The sequence below is a fragment of the Pecten maximus genome, chromosome 2 (assembly GCF_902652985.1).
Source record: "Pecten maximus chromosome 2, xPecMax1.1, whole genome shotgun sequence".
Classification (NCBI taxonomy): Eukaryota; Metazoa; Mollusca; class Bivalvia; order Pectinida; family Pectinidae; genus Pecten; species Pecten maximus.
The window spans coordinates 39395713-39416280 of record NC_047016.1 but is presented as its reverse complement, the minus strand read 5'-3'; the positions used below and the strand labels follow the sequence as shown (position 1 = coordinate 39416280).

The 20568-nt window shown below is 38.9% G+C and overlaps 1 protein-coding gene across 1 annotated transcript; it reads right to left on the bottom strand.

The window, feature by feature from the left end:
- Positions 1-1855: 1855 nt before the first annotated feature.
- LOC117322043 (coiled-coil domain-containing protein 151-like) lies at positions 1856-17019 on the bottom strand. The gene is made up of 14 exons (XM_033876765.1): positions 16955-17019; positions 11278-11398; positions 10882-11003; positions 9400-9477; positions 8662-8826; positions 7840-7944; positions 6783-6905; positions 6313-6435; positions 6136-6166; positions 5576-5688; positions 4929-5089; positions 4308-4470; positions 3671-3796; positions 1856-3311 (listed from the first exon to the last, which is right to left on the bottom strand). The coding sequence occupies exons 2-14, from the start codon at positions 11372-11374 to the stop codon at positions 3099-3101; spliced, it is 1620 nt and encodes a 539-aa protein (XP_033732656.1). The 5' UTR covers positions 11375-11398; positions 16955-17019; the 3' UTR covers positions 1856-3098.
- Between the last annotated feature and the right edge of the window lie 3549 nt (positions 17020-20568).

Genomic DNA, 20568 nt, shown 5'->3' with positions numbered 1-20568 from the left:
TGTTACTGCTAGTTCTCAAATTTCATATGTAGGTTCCTCTAGTCATGCATATTCCTGTATAGGACCAACTTTACAACATGGCCAACAGACAGCAACTTGGATTTTGACAATTGACATTTCATTAACAATTTCTTTAAATTACTAAATGGCTAGTATGGGACTGTCTCTCATTTGACTGATATGGATCATTCAATTATGGGCACCAAGATCCCTCTGGTTGTCCCTTAATTCAAAGATTTGCAGAACGAGACACAGGTTTACTTTTCAATTTCTTACTTTCATATTTGTGTCAAACTTCTAGCTGTTCAATAATTACATGGACTGAGATTCTCTTGCTTATATACACAACTATAAAACGGATATGGTGATATCCGTTTTATAGTTGTGTATATAAGCAAGAGAATCTCGGTCCATGGCTTCTATTATGGTTTTAGTCTATATTTGACAGTTAAGGTGGGAGTTGAGCTTAATTTCTCTTCAAGTGCAATAACTAAATCAAGAATATGCTTATATTTATATCTATATTTATGGGCATTCCAACACACATTTCAGGTTCTGAATTTCCACTACAGGTTACTATTAATTGGATTTTAAAGAAGTGGGGCAGGCACAGGGACATACAATGTGATGTAATTCATGTTAAAATTGATGATTTAGCTCAAATGAAGGAGGGGTTTAACTGGGGATAAATACAGTATGTTCAAGAATCTTCTTCAGTTGTTTCGGGAATCTTCTTTTCCGGTTCAGGGAGACCAGAAATCATAGGGTTTTCGGCAGCATTTACTCACATTAACGACCTGGTCATTTCAAGGTTATTTGAGTCAAATTGTTAAAGAACTCGAGACATTTCTCTAGTTCTGGAAGACGCCATGTTATTGAAGCAGCAGGTACATTTTTTTGGAGCTCAATAAGGTTTATTTACATAAATTACCTTGGCTTACATTCAAAGATTCAAGAATATTCTGCTTTTCAGGAAAAGTTATGGTTATGGAATTTGGCCAGTAGGTACATGTACTTGAAACGGAATACTAATGATATATAAACGACCTTGGCCTTCAAAATAAGTTTTCCTCGTATAATTGGCATTAGAAATGTTTCAATGTTACATGAGTCACCGATGTATTAATAACTTCATATTGCATTACCTGAAGAATCATAAAGTCTAGATTTAAATGAGAATATATTTTCCATAGTTATTGAATGTTCATGTGAGAGATACAGGTCCCCTAGGCCTTTTGTTTATGCGGAGCTTTGTTGTACATATTGTTGATATCTGGAGTTTCTTCTCAGAAAAAAACAATGGTAGTGCAAACTGTAATGCTTGATGTACTTTTATTTCTTCATGATTGTTGACTTTTGTGAGATAACGGCTGACAGAGGACTCCTTATAGTGGTTACGTTGTTTTTGTACTACCCCCTAGAAACGTGACGTCATTTACCTCATGGAAACGTCATGAAAAAAAACGAAAAACAAATAAACACAAAAAATATTAAACAAAAGGGAAAAAATGACACAAATGTAACGATATCTTACGCACACAACATACAATGAAAAAAATAAATCACGACGAACGCAGGACACATTCATATTGGTCACATCGACTCTCTCGACTTCTGCCCATCAACGATTCTAGGCTTACACACAGACGATATGATATACATACACAGTAACACGTAACATGACAGGCCCTGAAAAAAAGTAATGGAATATCTAGGTGTCGTTCAACCGAACAAAAAACTGATTTCTCGGATTGATTGACAACTAACCCGAGTTTCCTCTGGCCCTGGCACCATGTCTGGTGTAGGGGCCCTACACCAGACATGGTGTCAGGGCCAGAGGAAACTCGGGCTAAATCCACTTCCGAATTTAAATGAGGTCAAGGTTACTGTCGCAATTTCCAAGTCCATTACACTCATATCAAAATTTGACGACATGAGAGGTAAAATTGGTATCAGTTTGCAAGCATAGATAAAATACTAATGGTTTAGAATTGATCCGCAAAAAAATAATAGTATGTCTGGAAATAAAATAGAGGAAAAGGCCAGAACAGAGGATATATACGCCGTGGTATAGTGAACCATACCGTTATTTGTTATTCGGGTAGACATCAGTTAATTCATAGAATGGTAACGGCACTTCATGTATTACACAAGCATCTGATGGTTTAGTAATGGTACCTTTGACCTTTGGCATTGTAAGTAAATCCCTTGCGGCAGAAGATTAATTCGATTTTAACTTGTGTCCGGTAAACATTTTTTTTTTCGGCAAGGCAGTACTATGCATTTAAATCGGCCCAGATGATCTAAAACTTTTATGCAGAAACATATTCTTTTTTGTACAAATATTGAATGGCACTGACTTTTGCACTCTCGATGGGTCCATGGAGGGGAATTTAAGTTATTCTATTGGAAACAAGCACAAAGACCTCTGTTCGAACGCTGATGCCGACACTTAAAGTGTTCAGTTTTCTTAATTGAATTATACATGAACGGCATAGGATTGAGGTTAGCTGGAGCGTAAAGACACACAGAAACATTCCTTACCCACTAGATATTCTAACTCTCCACATATGAAACATATAAAACACACAAACAAAAAATAAACACGTAAACAGTTAAAACAAACGAAAAAGAAAGAAACACGTTTTAAGTTTAAAAATTAACAAAAAATAAACACGTAAACAATTTAAAAACAAACAAACAAGCGAAAAAAATAAAGAAAATAGATAAAGACAAGTTTTAAGTTTAAGAATGAACAAAAAAAAACTAAAGAAGAATGTTTAGTATGGTGGCTCGTTAGGGCCAAGTATCAAATCTCGCATTCTCGCACTCTCGACCTTAGGTCGAAAACGCGACGGCGAGGGAGCGAAAACGCGAGAAAAAAAAGAGCGAAAACACAAGAATGCGAAAACTCGACGGCGAGAATGCGAAAACGCGAGATAGTGCAAGAATGCGATATTTGATACTTGGCCCTAACGAGCCACCATAGTTTAGAAACTTTTCATTATTTTCGACAATGAATGGGGAAAAAATATCAAGTGCTTTCCAAAAACAACATAACCACACAAAGCTTTCCCCTGTCATCGTCTGCTAGTTTTCTAATTGGCGCGCTTTTTAGACCGCTTTTTCTTTGGCCTGAGTTTGGAATTGAGCATCTCTTGTCCAAGCCTCTTGATATCATCACGAGACAACAGACCCTCGTTTTCCTGGTCATGGTCAAAGTGGAAGTCGTCTTCGTCACTTCCGTCATCCATATCGACCTTTATCCGGATGTTGGATGGTGGCAGACGACTCTCCAGGAATTCGTGAAGCTGTAAAGAAGGAGCGGTATGTTTCCTGTACATTCAATGGTCTCAATTATAACTGGATATTAAGTGTATTCATTCGCTAAGAACAAAACATGCAGGCTGAATACTGCTGTGTCCACGTTTTTTGAACCAATACTAATACTTTTGAATTAATACCATATTCTTGAATATATCCATATTGAAGAAGAAATTGTTACAAACTTCGTGTAATACGGATAGAACTAATTTGTATTCATCCGTTGATGGATGTTTGAAAATAAACTGTTAAATCAATATGGAAACTCAAGAATGAGAATTTGTGGCCAAACAAATTGTAACGGAGTCACCCGACGTATCCATCAAGACGTTTGAACATATTGTACCTTGTTTTGATCAACCCGAGGCACCATTCCTTCTTGAAACGCGAGTTCGGTCTGTAACTTGTCCAACTTTCGGGAACAATTAAGCAGATCTTTCACCGGGTCGCCAGTTGTAAAGTTGTGGAATGGCTAAAGTGGCGAGAAACAAAGAAAAGCATGAACTCAACGACTAGGATTAGCTGGTAAGATTGCGGTTCAATCAGCTAGTAAATTGGTTTGGTAGGACAAACTTCCGCAAAACTGTTCAACAGACAAAGGTTTGACGTTTGATGAAAAATGTATATCAACATTGTACAAAGGTGGTCCATAACAACAAAGAATTAGAGGACCCGGACACATCTTCTTATGACCACCATTGAATAACATTGTACAGCAGTACGGTTATGCCTATGCAACTCGCATTTTGTAACTCTCAACTCGCACTTGCAGCTCACAACTCGCATTTTGCAACTCGCAACTCACACTTTGCAACTCGCATTTCCCAACTCGCATTTTGTAACTCACAACTCGCATTTTGTAACTCGCATTTTGTAACTCGCAACTCGCATTTTGTAAATCTCAACTCGCACTTTGCAACTAGCAACTCGCAACTCGCATTTCCCAACTCGCAACTGACAAAAAGTGAACCTCCAATACTTACTGGCTTTAGCTTGACATCTTTGAGCTTCTCGTTCAGTGTGGCGATACCGGACTGGATGTCCAGCAGCAGGCTGTCGCTGACCTGTAGGCTCTTGTTTGTCTTCTCTCGAGTCTTCTCCTTCTCAGCCAGGTCGTCTTGGATATCGTCTAGAATCTGTCTGGCTCTGAAACATGACGTTGTACAATGTGAGTTGAAATGATTTGAAATTCTGACCACCATCGTCACCGCCATTCCCAATGACCATCGCCTTATCACAGCTGAAGAGGGGAAAGTGTTAAATATAGTACTTACATCTATTGGGGTACTTGTCATTGGGCTAAACGTTACAGAGAAAAGTAACTTTTGAATTGCTTTCATCATCATTGTTTCTTATGTATATTGAATCATTCATCTTTTACGGAAGAAGACGGATTATAAGTTTTAAATTTGTGTCTGATCCCATTTGTATATCTACAAATGAAATATGTATAAATCAAACAGAGAAAAAAATATTATCAATTTCTATCATAGTATTCAAACACGTCAAACCTAAGCGAAAAGCAATGCCCAATTTGAGAGTACGAAATATAGGTTGTGTGGTTGATGATTTTGACTTTAATATCATCCTATTAAGCTGCTTACCTTGCGAGTTGTCGTTCACTGGTGAACTTTATTTCCTCGAAAAGTTTGTTAAGTTTTTCTTGCTCGCGCAGAAGTTCTTTTTTGTTCTTCAGTTTTTCTTTCTCTTGTGCCTTGATCCGCTGAGTTGTATCTCCCTGGTTCAGCACGCGCGTCACCACGTCCTGTAGAATATTCAACAATGGTCTTTAAAACTTATAGGGCGACATAAGTTCCCGAGAAGTACACCAATAAAAATATCACCAACGCAAAAAATCAAAATTGGCGCTTTGAGTATGAGAAATTGCATTGGAGTTCAATTCGAGACGGAATTTAAAGAGTTGCAGATATGGATCTAGATTCTAGTAATGTCTTGCGATATACATAGAGTTTTATACTTTTGTTCCTCTTATTTTAGGGGGAAGTTCATTGAATTTAAGTTGTACTGTAAAATACTGACAAAATTGTAATTACATCCTGCCAATACAAATAAAACCACCAGACAGCGTTCGCGAAATAATAGGATCAAAAACTCTAGTTCTTATCAGACTGGCTAGAGTTAAGGTGTTATGTGGCACTTTGCTCTCCATGTTGGTATTTCATAATAATGAACCAAATTCGGTATAATTTCGCCAAATTTCAGTTACTTATTTTAATCATTATTCACTCACATCGATGTCAGATACATTGATAGCGCTTTTTATCTTCTCGAAACCTATCTCCAGCTCAAGGATCTTTTCCTGGCGCTCAGCCTTCTCCTGTTGTAGCCGGGCGGCCTTCGTGTCTGCAAGTGATAATGGAATATATATTGAAAGAATATTAAAAAAAACTATTTGAAGATTCTGTTTATCGTATGGCCCAGTTATTCAAGGATTAACTTATTTTTCACATAACACAGAAGAACGGAGTGTTCTCTAAATAAACCGCGAATCAGTTTATGATGAGAGTACACCCCGGTTTTTGTGTCAGAGCTCCATAACGTAAAAAATATTTTCAAGCTAATCATGGAAATTTTATTGACTATACACTATCAAAAGCATATTTAGAAACGGGGATGTATTTTTCTCACGTGATCAATGTTTGACATCTAAATCGCATAAACGCAACTTCCTACTATTGTCTGTGCTATTATATTGTTATTTGATATTGTAATATCAATTGTGTAATTTAGTATTGTATGTGTTTGTTAAACACAAAACAAAAACAAAACAAAAAAAACAAAAAAACTTACCTGTCGTATCGGCAATCAGATTGACTTTGGCCTGCAAGTATAGACAATATTACAGATAACGTCTGAAAGGCATTCAATTGCTGAAATTATTAGTCAAGACTGTACGATTTCTCTTTACATTAATTCTTGAGTTTTGAGTGTTTTCGTGTTGAATAATCTCCCCTTATGACAACTAACCCGTTTTTCTGCACGCTCCGATGTTTCCTTCCGTCTCTCTACTTCTTTCCGCGTTTCATTCAATTGCATATCACGTGCCCGTTTGGCCTGGTACATCTCTCGTTCCATCCCGTGAAGGTCCTTCTACAATGGCGAGAAAGCAAGGGAGGTTTTCTGACAAAAGCCTTAACAAATCTCAGGTGTGGTAAAACAAAACACATTTCCATCGATATCCTCTGATGGATTTGGAACTTAAAATACGAATAATGCCGCTTGACTAACCTACATATGACCTATATATGCCCCAATAAGAACAAGTGCATTTTAGCATACATCTTCTCGATCAGGACTATTGAACTGTTGTTATTTGGCATTCGTAGACAATGTGGATGCCGATTGAAAATAAATTATTGAACAAAAAGCGCTAGTTTTGAAACTAACTACGAGAGCTTCATTGAATTATGACGAGACAATTTGCCCCTGTTACATACCCTGGACTCTTCGCTCGTTTTTATGGCCTTCTCGTTCATATGGTGTAGTACTCCGAGTTCTGAAGAAGCGTCCCCGACAATTTGCTCCAGTAAATCAAGTCGGGCAGGATAATTCCGCACCTCCTTCATTAAAATTGAATCAATTGAATATGTCGGGTTTTAAAAAGTTTCTACCCCGACAACGTGCATTACCCCCTCCCCCTACCCACCCCACCGTGTATTACCCCCTCTCTCCCACCCTATCCCGTCATTGTGTATTACACCCTCCCATCCCCCCTACCCCCATCGTGTATTACCCCAACCCCACCCCCCACCCCCACCCCCACCGTGTATTACCCCCACCCCCACCGTGTATTACCCCCACCCCAACCCCTCCCCCACCGTGTATTACCCCCACCCCCACCGTGTATTACCCCAACCCCACCGTGTATTACCCCCACCCTCACCATGTATTACCCCCCCCCCATCGTGTATTAACCCCTCCCCCTCCCCTCCCCCTCTCCCTCCCCCTCCCCCACCGTGTATCACGCATTTGTTGACGCACTGAGATGAACTATTTTCATACTTTCGATAAATAACACCCCTTAATTTTCGTCTTTTTGTTTCTGCGCAATAAAAGAAAAAAAAACGTCGTTCTTTCGTTCTTTCGCCAGATTGGACAGAAATGTACATTAACGAAGACAAACTTGTTCACTACAGGTACATGTATATACTTTCCTTATTTGACGTACCACTGCCATAATAATAACATCACAGAGAAGTTACGCAACCCTGTTTAAACATGTGCGTCTAAGGTGCTCGCGCGACTAAATTTAATGAACAGTATCACACACAAAAAACCACCATTACATGAAAGCAGTTATTTTTGGACCGACATATTTTAATTAGGCATCAGTTTTATTGCTTCCACCTTACGTATTCCCCTTTGGAAACTTTGCTTAGTAAGGAAGCTTGCTAGTGCTACCAGTGAAAATATTTTGTCCTGTCGCCTGGCCACCAGAAAAATATTCACTGGTGGTACTAGCAGCCTTCCGTAGATTGGAAGATACAAACAAACCTCTTGCATATGCATCATAATCTCTTCATATCGGCGTGAAATGTTGCGGGCCGCCTCGTATTTAATTCGCGCCTTGTCCATCTCATTCTGTAGCCGACGGATCTCCTGTAATGATAAAACTCGTGGGTTAACTCGGCAGTTATTTGCAGTAACTGATAAATGGCATAATGAAATGACATCCTCTTGTAATCTTTACCACTTCTATCCCCGCCCCTCACACCCTCTACACCTCGATTCCAACACAGGGCCACGTCACTATCGTATCGTTTTGTAAACTCTTGATGTGTCTATACCCTACGACTCACAGGTTATGACCACAGGCGCTTGCATAAAAAATGTGATTTATATATATATATATATATATAACAGTAGTATTTGTACTCTGTGAAGTACAAGTGTACTTCACAGAGTACACATACCACTGTCATATAAAAAAAAAATGAAAATCACATTTTCAATGCAAGCGCCTGTGGTTATGAGTCGTAGGGTAGACATCAAGAGTTTACAAAACGATACGATAGTGACGTGGCCCTGTGATTCCAACCCTGCCCCCTATCTGACACAGTGTACTATTTCCTCTCTTCTCGCCACCATATGCCCTGGTTGGTGACTAAGTTTAACTGTTTACATAACTTAGTTTTCGTTCTTTAAAATCTTATTCTTGATCGCTCTTTCGTCTTTATTTCATTTCTTTTTATAAATGACCAAACGGTACCTGTTGACAACATTACTTCCAACTTTTGTGCGTTCGTTATTTTGTCGAATAACAAGATATTGATGCCGACCTAACGGGACGTTATATATCCGCCCCGTACTTGTTACCTTCTCTCTGTCTATGTTGTAGTCGGTGTTAGTGATCGTCTTCATCTGTTTCGCTGTGACGTGTAACTCACTCAGACGGACCTCGCGCTGGTTGCGTTGGTACTGCAGATCGTTCAATCGTTTACTCGCCTCGCATACTTTCAGGTCCATTGTACATATGGCTTCCTGTCCAGATCATTGTGAAAAAACTCGCAGTAATTAGCACCGTATGAGTCAATCATATTTACTAACGGACTTCGTCCTCGGTTAATATGTTTTTTTGGGTTAATGAAACCACGTGTTAACCTAATCAAAAGCCAATCATTGTATATTTTCCATGTATGAGTCAATCATATTTATAACCCGATATGAGTCAACCATACTCATTATTCCGGTATGAGTCGACCATACTCATTATTCCGGTATGAGTCAATCATATTCATTAACCCGGTATGAGTCAATCATACTCAGTGTCGCGGTAATTAGCACCGTATGAGTCAATCATATTTACTATCGGACTTCGTCCTCGGTTAATATGTTGTTTGGGGTTAATGAAACCACGTGTTAACCTAATCTAAAGCCAATCATTGTATATTATCCAGGTATGAGTCAATCATATTTATAACCCGATATGAGTCAATCATATTTATAACCCGGTATGAGTCAATCATATTTATAACCCGGTATGAGTCAATCATATTTATAACCCGGTATGAGTCAATCATATTCATTATTCCGGTATGAGATAATTATACTTACGGCCACGGTATATCTTTGCATAGAAAGGAGTTCTTTGCGTCGGTTCTGGAACACTGACCGTATGACCTTCCCATCGCCCTAAGGGTCAGCGAAACATATGTTACATCATTCAATGAAGGTCACCCTCCTTATCTTAGTGGTCAGCATATGTCAACGTAAAAAGGATAATTGTGTGAAAGTACGGAAGCTTGTTTCAAGTGAAGATCTCGAATTTCCAGTTAGTGTCGCAGAACTATATCTTTCGAAGGTTACCATCAACACCCTGACATTTCGGGGGTTATCAATACCCTGACATTTCGGGGTTATCATCAATACCCTGACATTTCGGGGGTTATCAATACCCTGACATTTCGGGGGTTACATCAATACCCTGACATTTCGGGGGTTATCATCAATACCCTGACATTTCGGGGTTATCATCAATACCCTGACATTTCGGGGGTTATCATCAATACCCTGACATTTCGGGGTTATCATCAATACCCTGACATTTCGGGGGTTATCATCAATACCCTGACATTTCGGGGGTTATCATCAATACCCTGACATTTTGGGGGTTATCATCAATACCCTGACATTTCGGGGGTTATCATCAATACCCTGACATTTCGGGGGTTATCATCAATACCCTGACATTTCGGGGGTTATCATCAATACCCTGACATTTCGGAGGTTACATCAATACCCTGACATTTCGGGGGTTATCATCAATACCCTAACATCTTGGGGGTTATCATCAATACCCTGACATTTCGGGGGTTATCATCAATACCCTGACATTTCGGGGGTTATCATCAATACCCTAACATTTCGGGGGTTATCATCAATACCCTAACATCTTGGGGGTTATCATCAATACCCTGACATTTCGGGGTTATCATCAATACCCTGACATTTCGGGGGTTATCATCAATACCCTGACATTTCGGGGGTTATCATCAATACCCTGACATTTCGGGGGTTACATCAATACCCTGACATTTCGGGGGTTATCATCAATACCCTAACATCTTGGGGGTTATCATCAATACCCTGACATTTCGGGGGTTATCATCAAAACCCTGACATTTCGGGGTTATCATCAATACCCTGACATTTCGGGGTTATCATCAATACCCTGACATTTCAGGGTTATCATCAATACCCTGACATTTCGGGGATTATCATCAATACCCTGACATTTCAGGGGTTATCATCAATACCCTGACATTTCGGGGATTATCATCAATACCCTGACATTTCGGGGGTTATCATCAATACCCCGACATTTCGGGGTTATCATCAATACCCTGACATTTCGGGGGTTATCATCAATACCCTGACATTTCGGGGGTTATCATCAATACCCTGACATTTCGGGAAAATAAGTGTTTTCTCCATCTTACTTATGTAAGTATAAATCATTGAAAAATACACTGCTTAAATTAATTATTCTGATATATCTATTTTATTTCTTGATTCCCATTCAAACCTTATACTTACACTGATGCTTTTAGACACAGTTATACGCTTTAGTTTGTTTTCGCCTCGCAGTTTCGCGATCAGTTGTTCGAATTCGATCTTCTTGGTTTCGGAACTTTCGTAGAATGCTTTGGCATCGCGCTCTATACCAATGAAAATAAATGCATGCATCGTTTATTTCTAGCTGCTGTTTTTAAAAAATATAATTTTTACATATCAAATAAGACAACTTTTAAAATTATGCTTAGGATTTTCAATACGGGGGTTCCTACGGAGTGCAATATATTTGTAATTCTACCGCTAAACAAAATTAGTGTCAATGTAACGAAGCATATTTGAAGCCAATTTTTTGGATCAGAGGACAACTGATTTACCGAATATGTAACCCCGTGGTTTGTTAATCTGAAAGATACGTACCTTTGAGATGAAGTTTACCTCGTACCTCGTCCACCTGTTCGGATATTGTCCAGGCGGTTACCGCCAAACCCTTCGATTGAACGTTCTGCGGAGACATTTCGCCACGAGCGCGAGGGATGTGCTGTACAGATACAAAAATACCATCAGTCAATCAAAAGTATTGACACAAGGTGCTAAAATAATGGCTTAAACGCTGAAAATGAACGTGGCAGAATTATATTTTGATTACAGGGCATGTTGGCTTCATCTCCAAAGTCCAAGGGTTTCGTTCTCGGTTAGTTTTTTCGTCTGGTAGGTCCTTATCGGACTCCGAGCATGATGTAATTTATAACATTTGAATATTATTATCCATCTAATTCAAGCTTAAATAAAATTCATTCGATAATTGAAAATTCCTAAGAAACGACAACTGTCCTGGTCGACACACAGGAGTTCATTTCTAAAGATAAGTAATAATAAAATATTTGATCATTAGAATATCGCCTCAGAATGCTTTATTTTGAGGCAATTTTTTTATAACTAATATAACTTATCTATAGAAACGAACTCCTGTTGTCGACCTATTCTAACCAAGTGTACCACCTCACCACGGCTTATCGATCGTGTGTGGTGGCGAGTGTGCCACCTCACCACGGCTTATCGATCGTGTGTGGTGGCGAGTGTGCCACCTCACCACGGCTTATCGATCGTGTGTGGTGGCGAGTGTGCCACCTCACCACGGCTTATCGATCGTGTGTGGGTGGCGAGTGTGCCACCTCACCACGGCTTATCGATCGTGTGTGGTGGCGAGTGTGCCACCTCACCACGGCTTATCGATCGTGTGTGGTAACGAGTGTGCCACCTCACCACGGCTTATCGATCAAGTGTGGTGGCGAGTGTGCCACCTCACCACGGCTTATCGATCGTGTGTTGTGGCGAGTGTACCACCTCACCACGGCTTATCGATCGTGTGTGGTGGCGAGTGTACCACATCACCACGGCTTATCGATCGTGTGTGGTGGCGAGTGTACCACCTCACCACGGCTTATCGATCGTGTGTGGTGGCGAGTGTACCACCTCACCACGGCTTATCGATCGTGTGTGGTGGCGAGTGTACCACCTCACCACGGCTTATCGATCGTGTGAAGTGGCGAGTGTACCACCTCACCACGGCTTATCGATCGTGTGTTTAGTTTAAACATATTTTATTGACATAAAATGACAAAGGGATTGGTCGGTAAGTTTTGCCAACTTATTGATGACCTTTCCCGCATAAATGACATATGATAATATACAGTGGTCACATGATGATATGTACAAATATTCAACAATATGATAAACAAAAGATGATTTATGAATTGTCTTTCTTAAAAAAAAAAGGTTTTATTTTATTAGGGATGGAAAAAGAGAGAGAGAATGAGAGACAGGCAGGAGGAGAGAGAGAGGGGGGGTGACAATAGTTTTGTATAGCTTGCAACAAGTAAAATTAATGAACTGAGATTGTGTTTCCGATCCTTCCCGACACAGACGACACTTGTTACACTATTCACTTTCCAATCTTTCAGCTGTTTCAAATGTTCATCACATCCCGTGCGTAAGTGGCTTTCTCCTGGTTCCGTCCGCTCTTCCAGTTAACTACGTTTCTCAAGTGCCGTTTGGATCCGGAAGGACCAGAAATACAACCTACATTTTTAGATGGATTCAATTGATCCATTGTTGTCCTTACACTATATATAAAGTACGGATAGATAGGACACTTTTGAAGCAAGTTTATGAACTAATAAGATTAAGAAAAGGAGAGGAAAAAGGGAGGGGGAGTAAGAAACGGCAGCTAGTCGAATCTACCCGACCTTCTCAGGAAGTTTTGCACAGCTTTGGCGATTTTTACATTGTCATTTGGTGAAATATTAGGATCACCTTTACAAAGAACATCGATGTTGGCAGGACCGTACCATGATATTTCAGTAATAAGTGTTCTTCTTAAATTGGCATACAAAGGACAGATAAGGAAAAAATGATAGCAATCTTCACAGGGATGCCCACATTGACACTCGGGTGAATCTACGAGATTAGCTCTAAAAAGATCATAGTTTAGTGTGCTAGCTCGATTTCTCAGTCGACTGTGGATAATATTTAAATTCCTAGGTCCATAGTTTATAAAATGCTTACTCTATAATATATTGTTTGCTGTCATAGATTTCTTTACATTTGACTTAAAAGAACTTAGAGAAGGCGAGTTTCTAATAGTGATATTCAAGTCGTTCCAGAGTTTTGACGTAGAGGGAAAGAAAGAATTGTTTGAAAGTTGTAAACGAAAGTGTTGTTCTCTCAAAAGATGTGCATTTCGCAAATTGTATGGAATTATATTTCCAATATACATTGGCAATAAGTCGACGAGAAAAGTAGGTGACAAATTATTAACTATAGAATAGAATAAAGACAGTTTCCGAGCATCCCTTCTCTTCGCAAGGGGTAACCAGCCGGTTTCTTGATATAAGAAATCTTTTTTTGTGAATATGGGCAGCCCTGTAACTATTCTCGCAGCTTCTAAATTTATTTTTTCCAATAGCAATGAATTTGTTGTACCACAGTTGTCCCATACTTCGCAGGCATATTCGAGTAGAGGTCGAATATAAGTAAGATACATTTTTTCTAATGTATTCCTATTTAGGATAAGTTTTAATTTACGAAGTGTGGCTATATATTTATTAACTTTTTTAACCATATATTCAACATGGATATTCCATTTACAATCATTAGAAAAAACGACACCTAAGTGTTTATGTTGGTTAGTGATTTGAATTGGGGTATTGTTGAATGTTAAAGATGGGATAAATGGAAGTTGCCTATTTGAGATAACCAGGGCCTCAGTTTTAGTAGGATTAAAGGACATTAGCCATTCTTTAGACCAGACTTCAAGTTTAATAAGATCTGCGTTTGCGTCTGCTTCAATAGTGTTTAAGTCATGGGACGAATAAGAAAGAGAGGTATCATCTGCAAAGAGTCTAGATAGGGAAGAAAGTTCACATGAAATATCGTTTATATAAAGAAGGAAGAAAAGTGGACCTAGAACTGATCCTTGAGGGACACCAGCATTTATAGTCTTACGCGAAGATATAGAATCATTAATAAAAACTGATTGTTTTCTGTTCGACAGATAACTAGTTATCCATCTTAGAAGAGGTCCTGAGATACCATAATTGTTAAGTTTATGTAGAAGACCTTTGTGCCACACACGGTCAAAGGCCTTTGAAAAATCACAAAAAATTAAAATCGAATGCTCATAATTTTCTAATGATGTAATTATTGAATGATATAACTCGATAAGTTGATGTGTTGTGGAATGGTTTGGTAGAAACCCGGACTGATATTTATAAATAAGGTCATTTTCGATTAAGAAATTATAAATATGTTTATGTACTACACGCTCAAATAGTTTACCTATACAACTTAGCAGTGAGATAGGTCTGTAGTTGGAGACAATGCTTGCGTCATTAGCCTTAAAAATAGGCATGACATGCGCAATTTTCCAATTGTCAGGATATATAGAGGAAGACAAAGAATAATTAAATATAAAAGATAGCGGTATAGCTATTTCACTGGACAGTAGTTTTAACATTTTGTGGCTAATTCCGTCAGGGCCAGACGCCTTATTAACATCTAGATTATTTATAATATCTTCAACTTCACTGTAATCTATATGTATTTCTGATAAAATAGAATCAGTCCGCCTCTCAAAAGCTGGCAATGGTTTATCTATATCATTTTCAGGTAAAGTACACACAGAGCTAAAGTAATTGTTTAGTAATTCACATTTTCTATCATTGTCGTATATTATTTCGTTTGTAGTACTATCTAGTAAAGGGGATATATCTGGGGTTTTTTTACTTTTAAGAATGTTCCCAAGAAGTTTCCAATACGTCTTAGGACTGTTAGTACTTTTATCTATAACTGTATTTATATTATCATAAAATATTTCTTTAGCCCTCTTGATCATATTGTTTACTCTATTTCTCATATACTTATATTTATTTTTGTTCGACTCGGTTCTATTATTGAACATTATTTTTTTAAGTCGATCTCTTTTTCTCATATTACGTCTAACTATTCCATTCATCCACGGTTTATCACTATCGCGTACTACTATTTCTTTGGACGGTATACATTTGTCAACGGCATCAAGGAATTTCTCAGTAAAGAAATTACACATTTCATTGACATGTGATAGGTTCGCAAATCTGTCAAGCCATGGGATACTATTAATCATGACTTTCAGTTTATCAATATCAGTCTGATCATACAGCCAAACCTTTCTTTTAAAATAATGTTTAATTTTGACAGGGATATTTATAATTGCAAAAACAGCATCATGGTCACTAATGACACTGGTAGCCGAACTGCTATTAGAGTTGGGCCCGGGATTTGGGTGAATATCCCCAGCTATTAATAAAATAATTAAGGTTACATTGTATGGATGATGGATGTAATGGGACAACTGTAGTAGCAAAATATATATCCTATGGAGACAGTTCAGATTGGAGATAGCTGTTTTAAAAACTTGGGTGAAATCATTATTGAAGACAAATGTGACTGGCATACATGCCAACTTACAATAGAAACATCCTATGGCAGCTCTCCAGGCGCAAACATCATTACCTGTCATGGAGGGTCAAAAATAAAATTCTCTAAGCATTGATGGAGGTCTGCCATAGGTGACCGCGGTGCATACGTATATACTGGGAAGGAGGGGATCGTGTGTGGAGGTGAGTGTACCACCTCACCACGGCTTATCGATCGTGTGTGGTGGCGAGTGTACCACCTCACCACGGCTTATCGATCGTGTGTGGTGGCGAGTGTACCACCTCACCACGGCTTATCGATCGTGTGTGGTGGCGAGTGTACCACCTCACCACGGCTTATCGATCGTGTGTGGTGGCGAGTGTACCACCTCACCACGGCTTATCGATCGTGTGTGGTGGCGAGTGTACCACCTCACCACGGCTTATCGATCGTGTGTGGTGGCGAGTGTACCACCTCACCACGGCTTATTGATCGTGTGTGGTGGTGAGTGTACCACCTCACCACGGCTTATTGATCGTGTGTGGTGTCTGCTGTGAGACATTTCGTTATTTCACGGTTGCGCTGCGACATAGCGATAATTATCTTTTTATTCGCCGCGCTAAACGGCAGCGACTTTTTGCATCGACAAAACGATAAACCGAAACATCTAGTGCGATATATCAAAAGTAATCGAGTTGCTATTTGGACTTTAGTGACCCGAAATAATTTTGCCGCAGGAAGAAAAAAATGAAAAATACATAAACAACATGACAAAAAAAGGAAACATGACAAAAGAACGAACGAAAACAACGATAAACATGGACCAAATATATATAGGATCGCTACTGTACTCTAAACAGCGGCTTCTTCACTTTTTTCATTATTTCTTATTGTGAACATGTTTTTGTTATTTCTTTTTGTCGCATTGAAAAGACAGTGATTAGCAGGCACAATAACGAAATGGTACATTTCAACCACTACTGGTAAATAGCACACATGAAAAGTTTCTTCGTACAATGTACTTCTGGTAAATCAGAAAAGATAGTTAGTCTAGCCCTATTGTTGATTACTTGACGAGAGTAAGTTTCTATAGGCGAAATATCAAAAAAATAGTTGAGATTAGTCAAAATGTACTTACAGTTACAGTCACTTGAAACGGGTCGTTTGACTCCCTGATGAACACAATTGATGAGACGTCATCATTTTTACGTCGGAATTGATGACGTAACTTGTTTAGCGTACGTCAAACAATATCGCGGCATTTCTAGAAACAGCGTTTTTGGACGAAGCATTATTTATTTTGAGATCTTTCGTCCTTGTATATTCGTTTCATCAAATACAACAACATTTTTATGTTTCCACCATCATTTGTCAACATAATAGCCGACGAGAAGGGACGTAGGGGGTGGGGTGGGGTGGGGTGGGGGTGGGGGTGGGGCAGGGGGAGGCAGGGGGAGGGGATCTTTAATATATTAGAATCCTTGATATATTGCTGAGTATGTATGATAATTAGTTCATTTTCTATACTGACATATTAGAACCTTTAAAAAGATGTAGGTTCTCGATGAGAGGAATATATGAATTAAGTTCAAGAAGAGCGCTGTTCTTTGGTCAGCATCAGAATCACAGTTAAAATGGAAACTATTAGATGTCTACGATAGGAAAGCCAAAATGAAAGCGTAGATCAGCAACAGGGTTGGCTCTGAATAAGTGATCCCTTAATGTACTGGCATGGTTTCTTAATCGTGTGTGTAGAATATTATTTTTTTCTACGTAGAAAAACGAGCTTGGTACCTTGGGAATGTCTGTGTTATGAATGGCATTTTTGAAAGCAGAAAATGAAAAAGAAAAAGAAGGATATGTTCGAGGATTCGGCAAGTTTTAGTTTTCTGCATGACGGAGACTGTGTTGATACATATAGTTGTTAGCAGCAAGAGGTGGGAGCAAGGTGTTAGATAGATAGTTAAGAGCACAGGCGCTTGCATGGAAAATGAGAATTAAAAAAAATGATATCAGTGGTATGTGTACTGTGTAATAGGGAAGGCCGGAACTCCGTCACGAGCGAAACGGCACCCCATCTCACTTCAATCGACTAAAAAACACTTTTATTCAAACTGACACGGTGCACACTATATGCGACCGTGGTTAAGAGTACTATGATTGTGTAACTCAAAGAACAATTAGAGTTTTCGACGGGATCGTCTTTGGGCTAAAGGTTCCCAACCTGTTTCAATATAAAATGATTCTCTGTCTGTATAAGAAGGTTGACCAGTGACAATGCGGCCGCCCTCGAGTTGTGATTTTTCTAACCTTTCTGCGTCAGCAATAGAGCGAGCAACCGTCCCAAAGTTCACAACAACATTCTAAAAACCGGAAGTATAAAGGATCTATATATTCCACTTAATATGTTATTGTAGTAAGGATATATTTTAATTTATGATAAAATAGGACACCTAAATATTTTGCGATATGTTATATATGAAAGCTCCACCTACAATTTGAAGTGATGCATTTTCCTAGATATTTGTGGTAGTTTGCAGGTTCAACACTTACCGTATTAGATTGTACAGTCACATGGTCTGGTTCATTATAAGAGAAGAGCAATGCCATTTATATTGAAAGCTATGTCAGAAATTAAGGAGTCTGTTCTTGATTCAATATTAGGTACTACAGTATCAGTATCGTCAATTATTGATTTAGAAACAAAGCAGATATTTTAGTTTAATGTCTGTCGTCGTCCATTTCTGTATTTCCAATCCGGAATAGAATTTGATGTATCAGACGATTTTATGAATATGCGAACAGGTTTCTATTAATTATCTAATAGTCAATTAATGTTCGCACGAGAAAGTTGTTTAAATTGTAAGGTGTGCGACAGGATTTAAATTGATGAAGTAGTCTGCCCCTGATTTCACGTCTAAATTCCGAGTTAAACAAGGTTTGTCATTAGGTCTAATTGCTACTAATTTTGAAGTAATACATTCTCTGACTATTTCTAAATACTAGTAGGGTGACACCTAAAGGAGTGTCACAGAAAGAATGAAGTGCAGTTAGGGGCGATAACTCTGTTTAAGCACGATACACTGCTAAAACAATATACTCGAGATGTCACGTCTCGAATTCAGAGGTTCCATGCTTGCATCCGGGTTTTCATCATAATCGCCCTATGTCTAAATTTTGGCCAATAAGAAGCCTCAGCGGGGTTCTATGGGGAAAAAACCCATGCAGGTTTTTTTCCGCTATTCATCCAAATCCAATATCTAAACTTCAACCAATCAAAAACCCCGGTATGGTTGATATGGCAAACGATACCCATGCAGTGGAATTTGCAGTCCCCTTATACCTCTTTATATCACATAGAGTATGCGGTCTAAGTCTGGTGTCCTCATCTGGCGAAACATATAGAAACAATAGAGAATGTTCAACGTCGAGCAACAAAACAAGTTCCTGGTCTGTCTAATCTGTCATATTGTGAACGTCTACAAGAACTGTCACTACCAACGTTAGCATATAGACGGTCTCGTGGAGACACGATTGAGGTCTATAAAACCATCTCCGGAAAATATGACGGGGAAGTCGCAAAATTGTTTTCCGTATCCGTAGACCAATCACTCGCGGACATAACTTTAAAATACACCCATTTATCTTTTTTCTTTAGATATTTCTTTTTTTATATATATCTTAATATTTTATATTTTATTTTTGCGCATTATTCAATGACCGCGAAATTAAATTCTCCGTAAATGTTACAAACTATTCATGCAGTAATTATGGTTTTTAAACAAAATTGGTTATTTTCATGAATTGATCTATTGGAAAACTATTGCAGAATCTTCTGATATAGGTTAATTAAACACGGAATACCTGTATGAGCTATCGTGATTGGTTTAAATGAATTGTACAAAAACGTAAAGACCGTCTGAAGTGATGTTGTTGGTTGTGTTCCCCCCATACCTCGTTTTCATTTTACACGTTTGTGGCGTCAACAGCTGGGCACATGGATATATAGTGGGTTTCTCGATCTCCAGGTAGCCTGAGTTACGTGAACTTAAAAAACTCTTCACGTAATTCTCTCCAAGTATACATGTAAGCATATCATTAGTTTCATAAAAAAAATGGTCCATAACGTATACGTCAATGTTTTAAAATTATTTTGTAATGAAAGTAAATGTTGGACAACGCACGTGGGAATATGCATATGTTTGACTTCTACATGTAGGTGACTAGCTCCTGGCCGTGCACATGGTCTTTCCACCGGAAATGTGGCTGCGGGTGCGCGAAGGGGTTTCCCCAGCATGAAGCTAACATATGACATGACGTCATTAAAGCTGATAGTACAAGTTAAAAAACATCCAATTGAGATTAAAACAAATAATAATACATATACAGAATTTATTTCCAAAAATCGTTTCCGAGACATTCCCCAGTTATGGTAGTGTCGTATCTAAGGACGGGCTATGGTGTTCCGTTAGGCTTAGGGCCAAATTTCGCTCCTTCGCTCCTTCGACCTAAACGCCATCGTATTTTCGCTCCTTCGCTTCTTTTCTCCTTCGCTCCTTCGCCGTCGTGTTTTCCCTCCTTCGCGTTTAGGTCGAAGGAGCGATATTGGAATTTTGGCCCTAACGGAACACCATATGAATGAGTGTACCACCGTACTGCACGTGCGTCCTATTCTAGTTGATCTGTCTATTACATGTCCACGAGAGAGTGGTCAGTGTCTACTGTTAGAGGGTTAGAGTGTTTCATTGATGG

What these genes read in the sequence shown, in the direction of transcription:
- LOC117322043 (XM_033876765.1), bottom strand. Translation starts at nt 11,374, where the DNA reads ATGTCTCCGCAGAACGTTCAATCGAAGGGTTTGGCGGTAACCGCCTGG. An exon ending in TTATGATGCATATGCAAGAG is followed by an intron (nt 6,906 to 7,839) that starts GTTTGTTTGTAT and finishes ATTTTAATGAAG; the next exon opens with GAGGTGCGGAATTATCCTGC. An exon ending in AGTGAACGACAACTCGCAAG is followed by an intron (nt 4,471 to 4,928) that starts GTAAGCAGCTTA and finishes GTCATGTTTCAG; the next exon opens with AGCCAGACAGATTCTAGACG.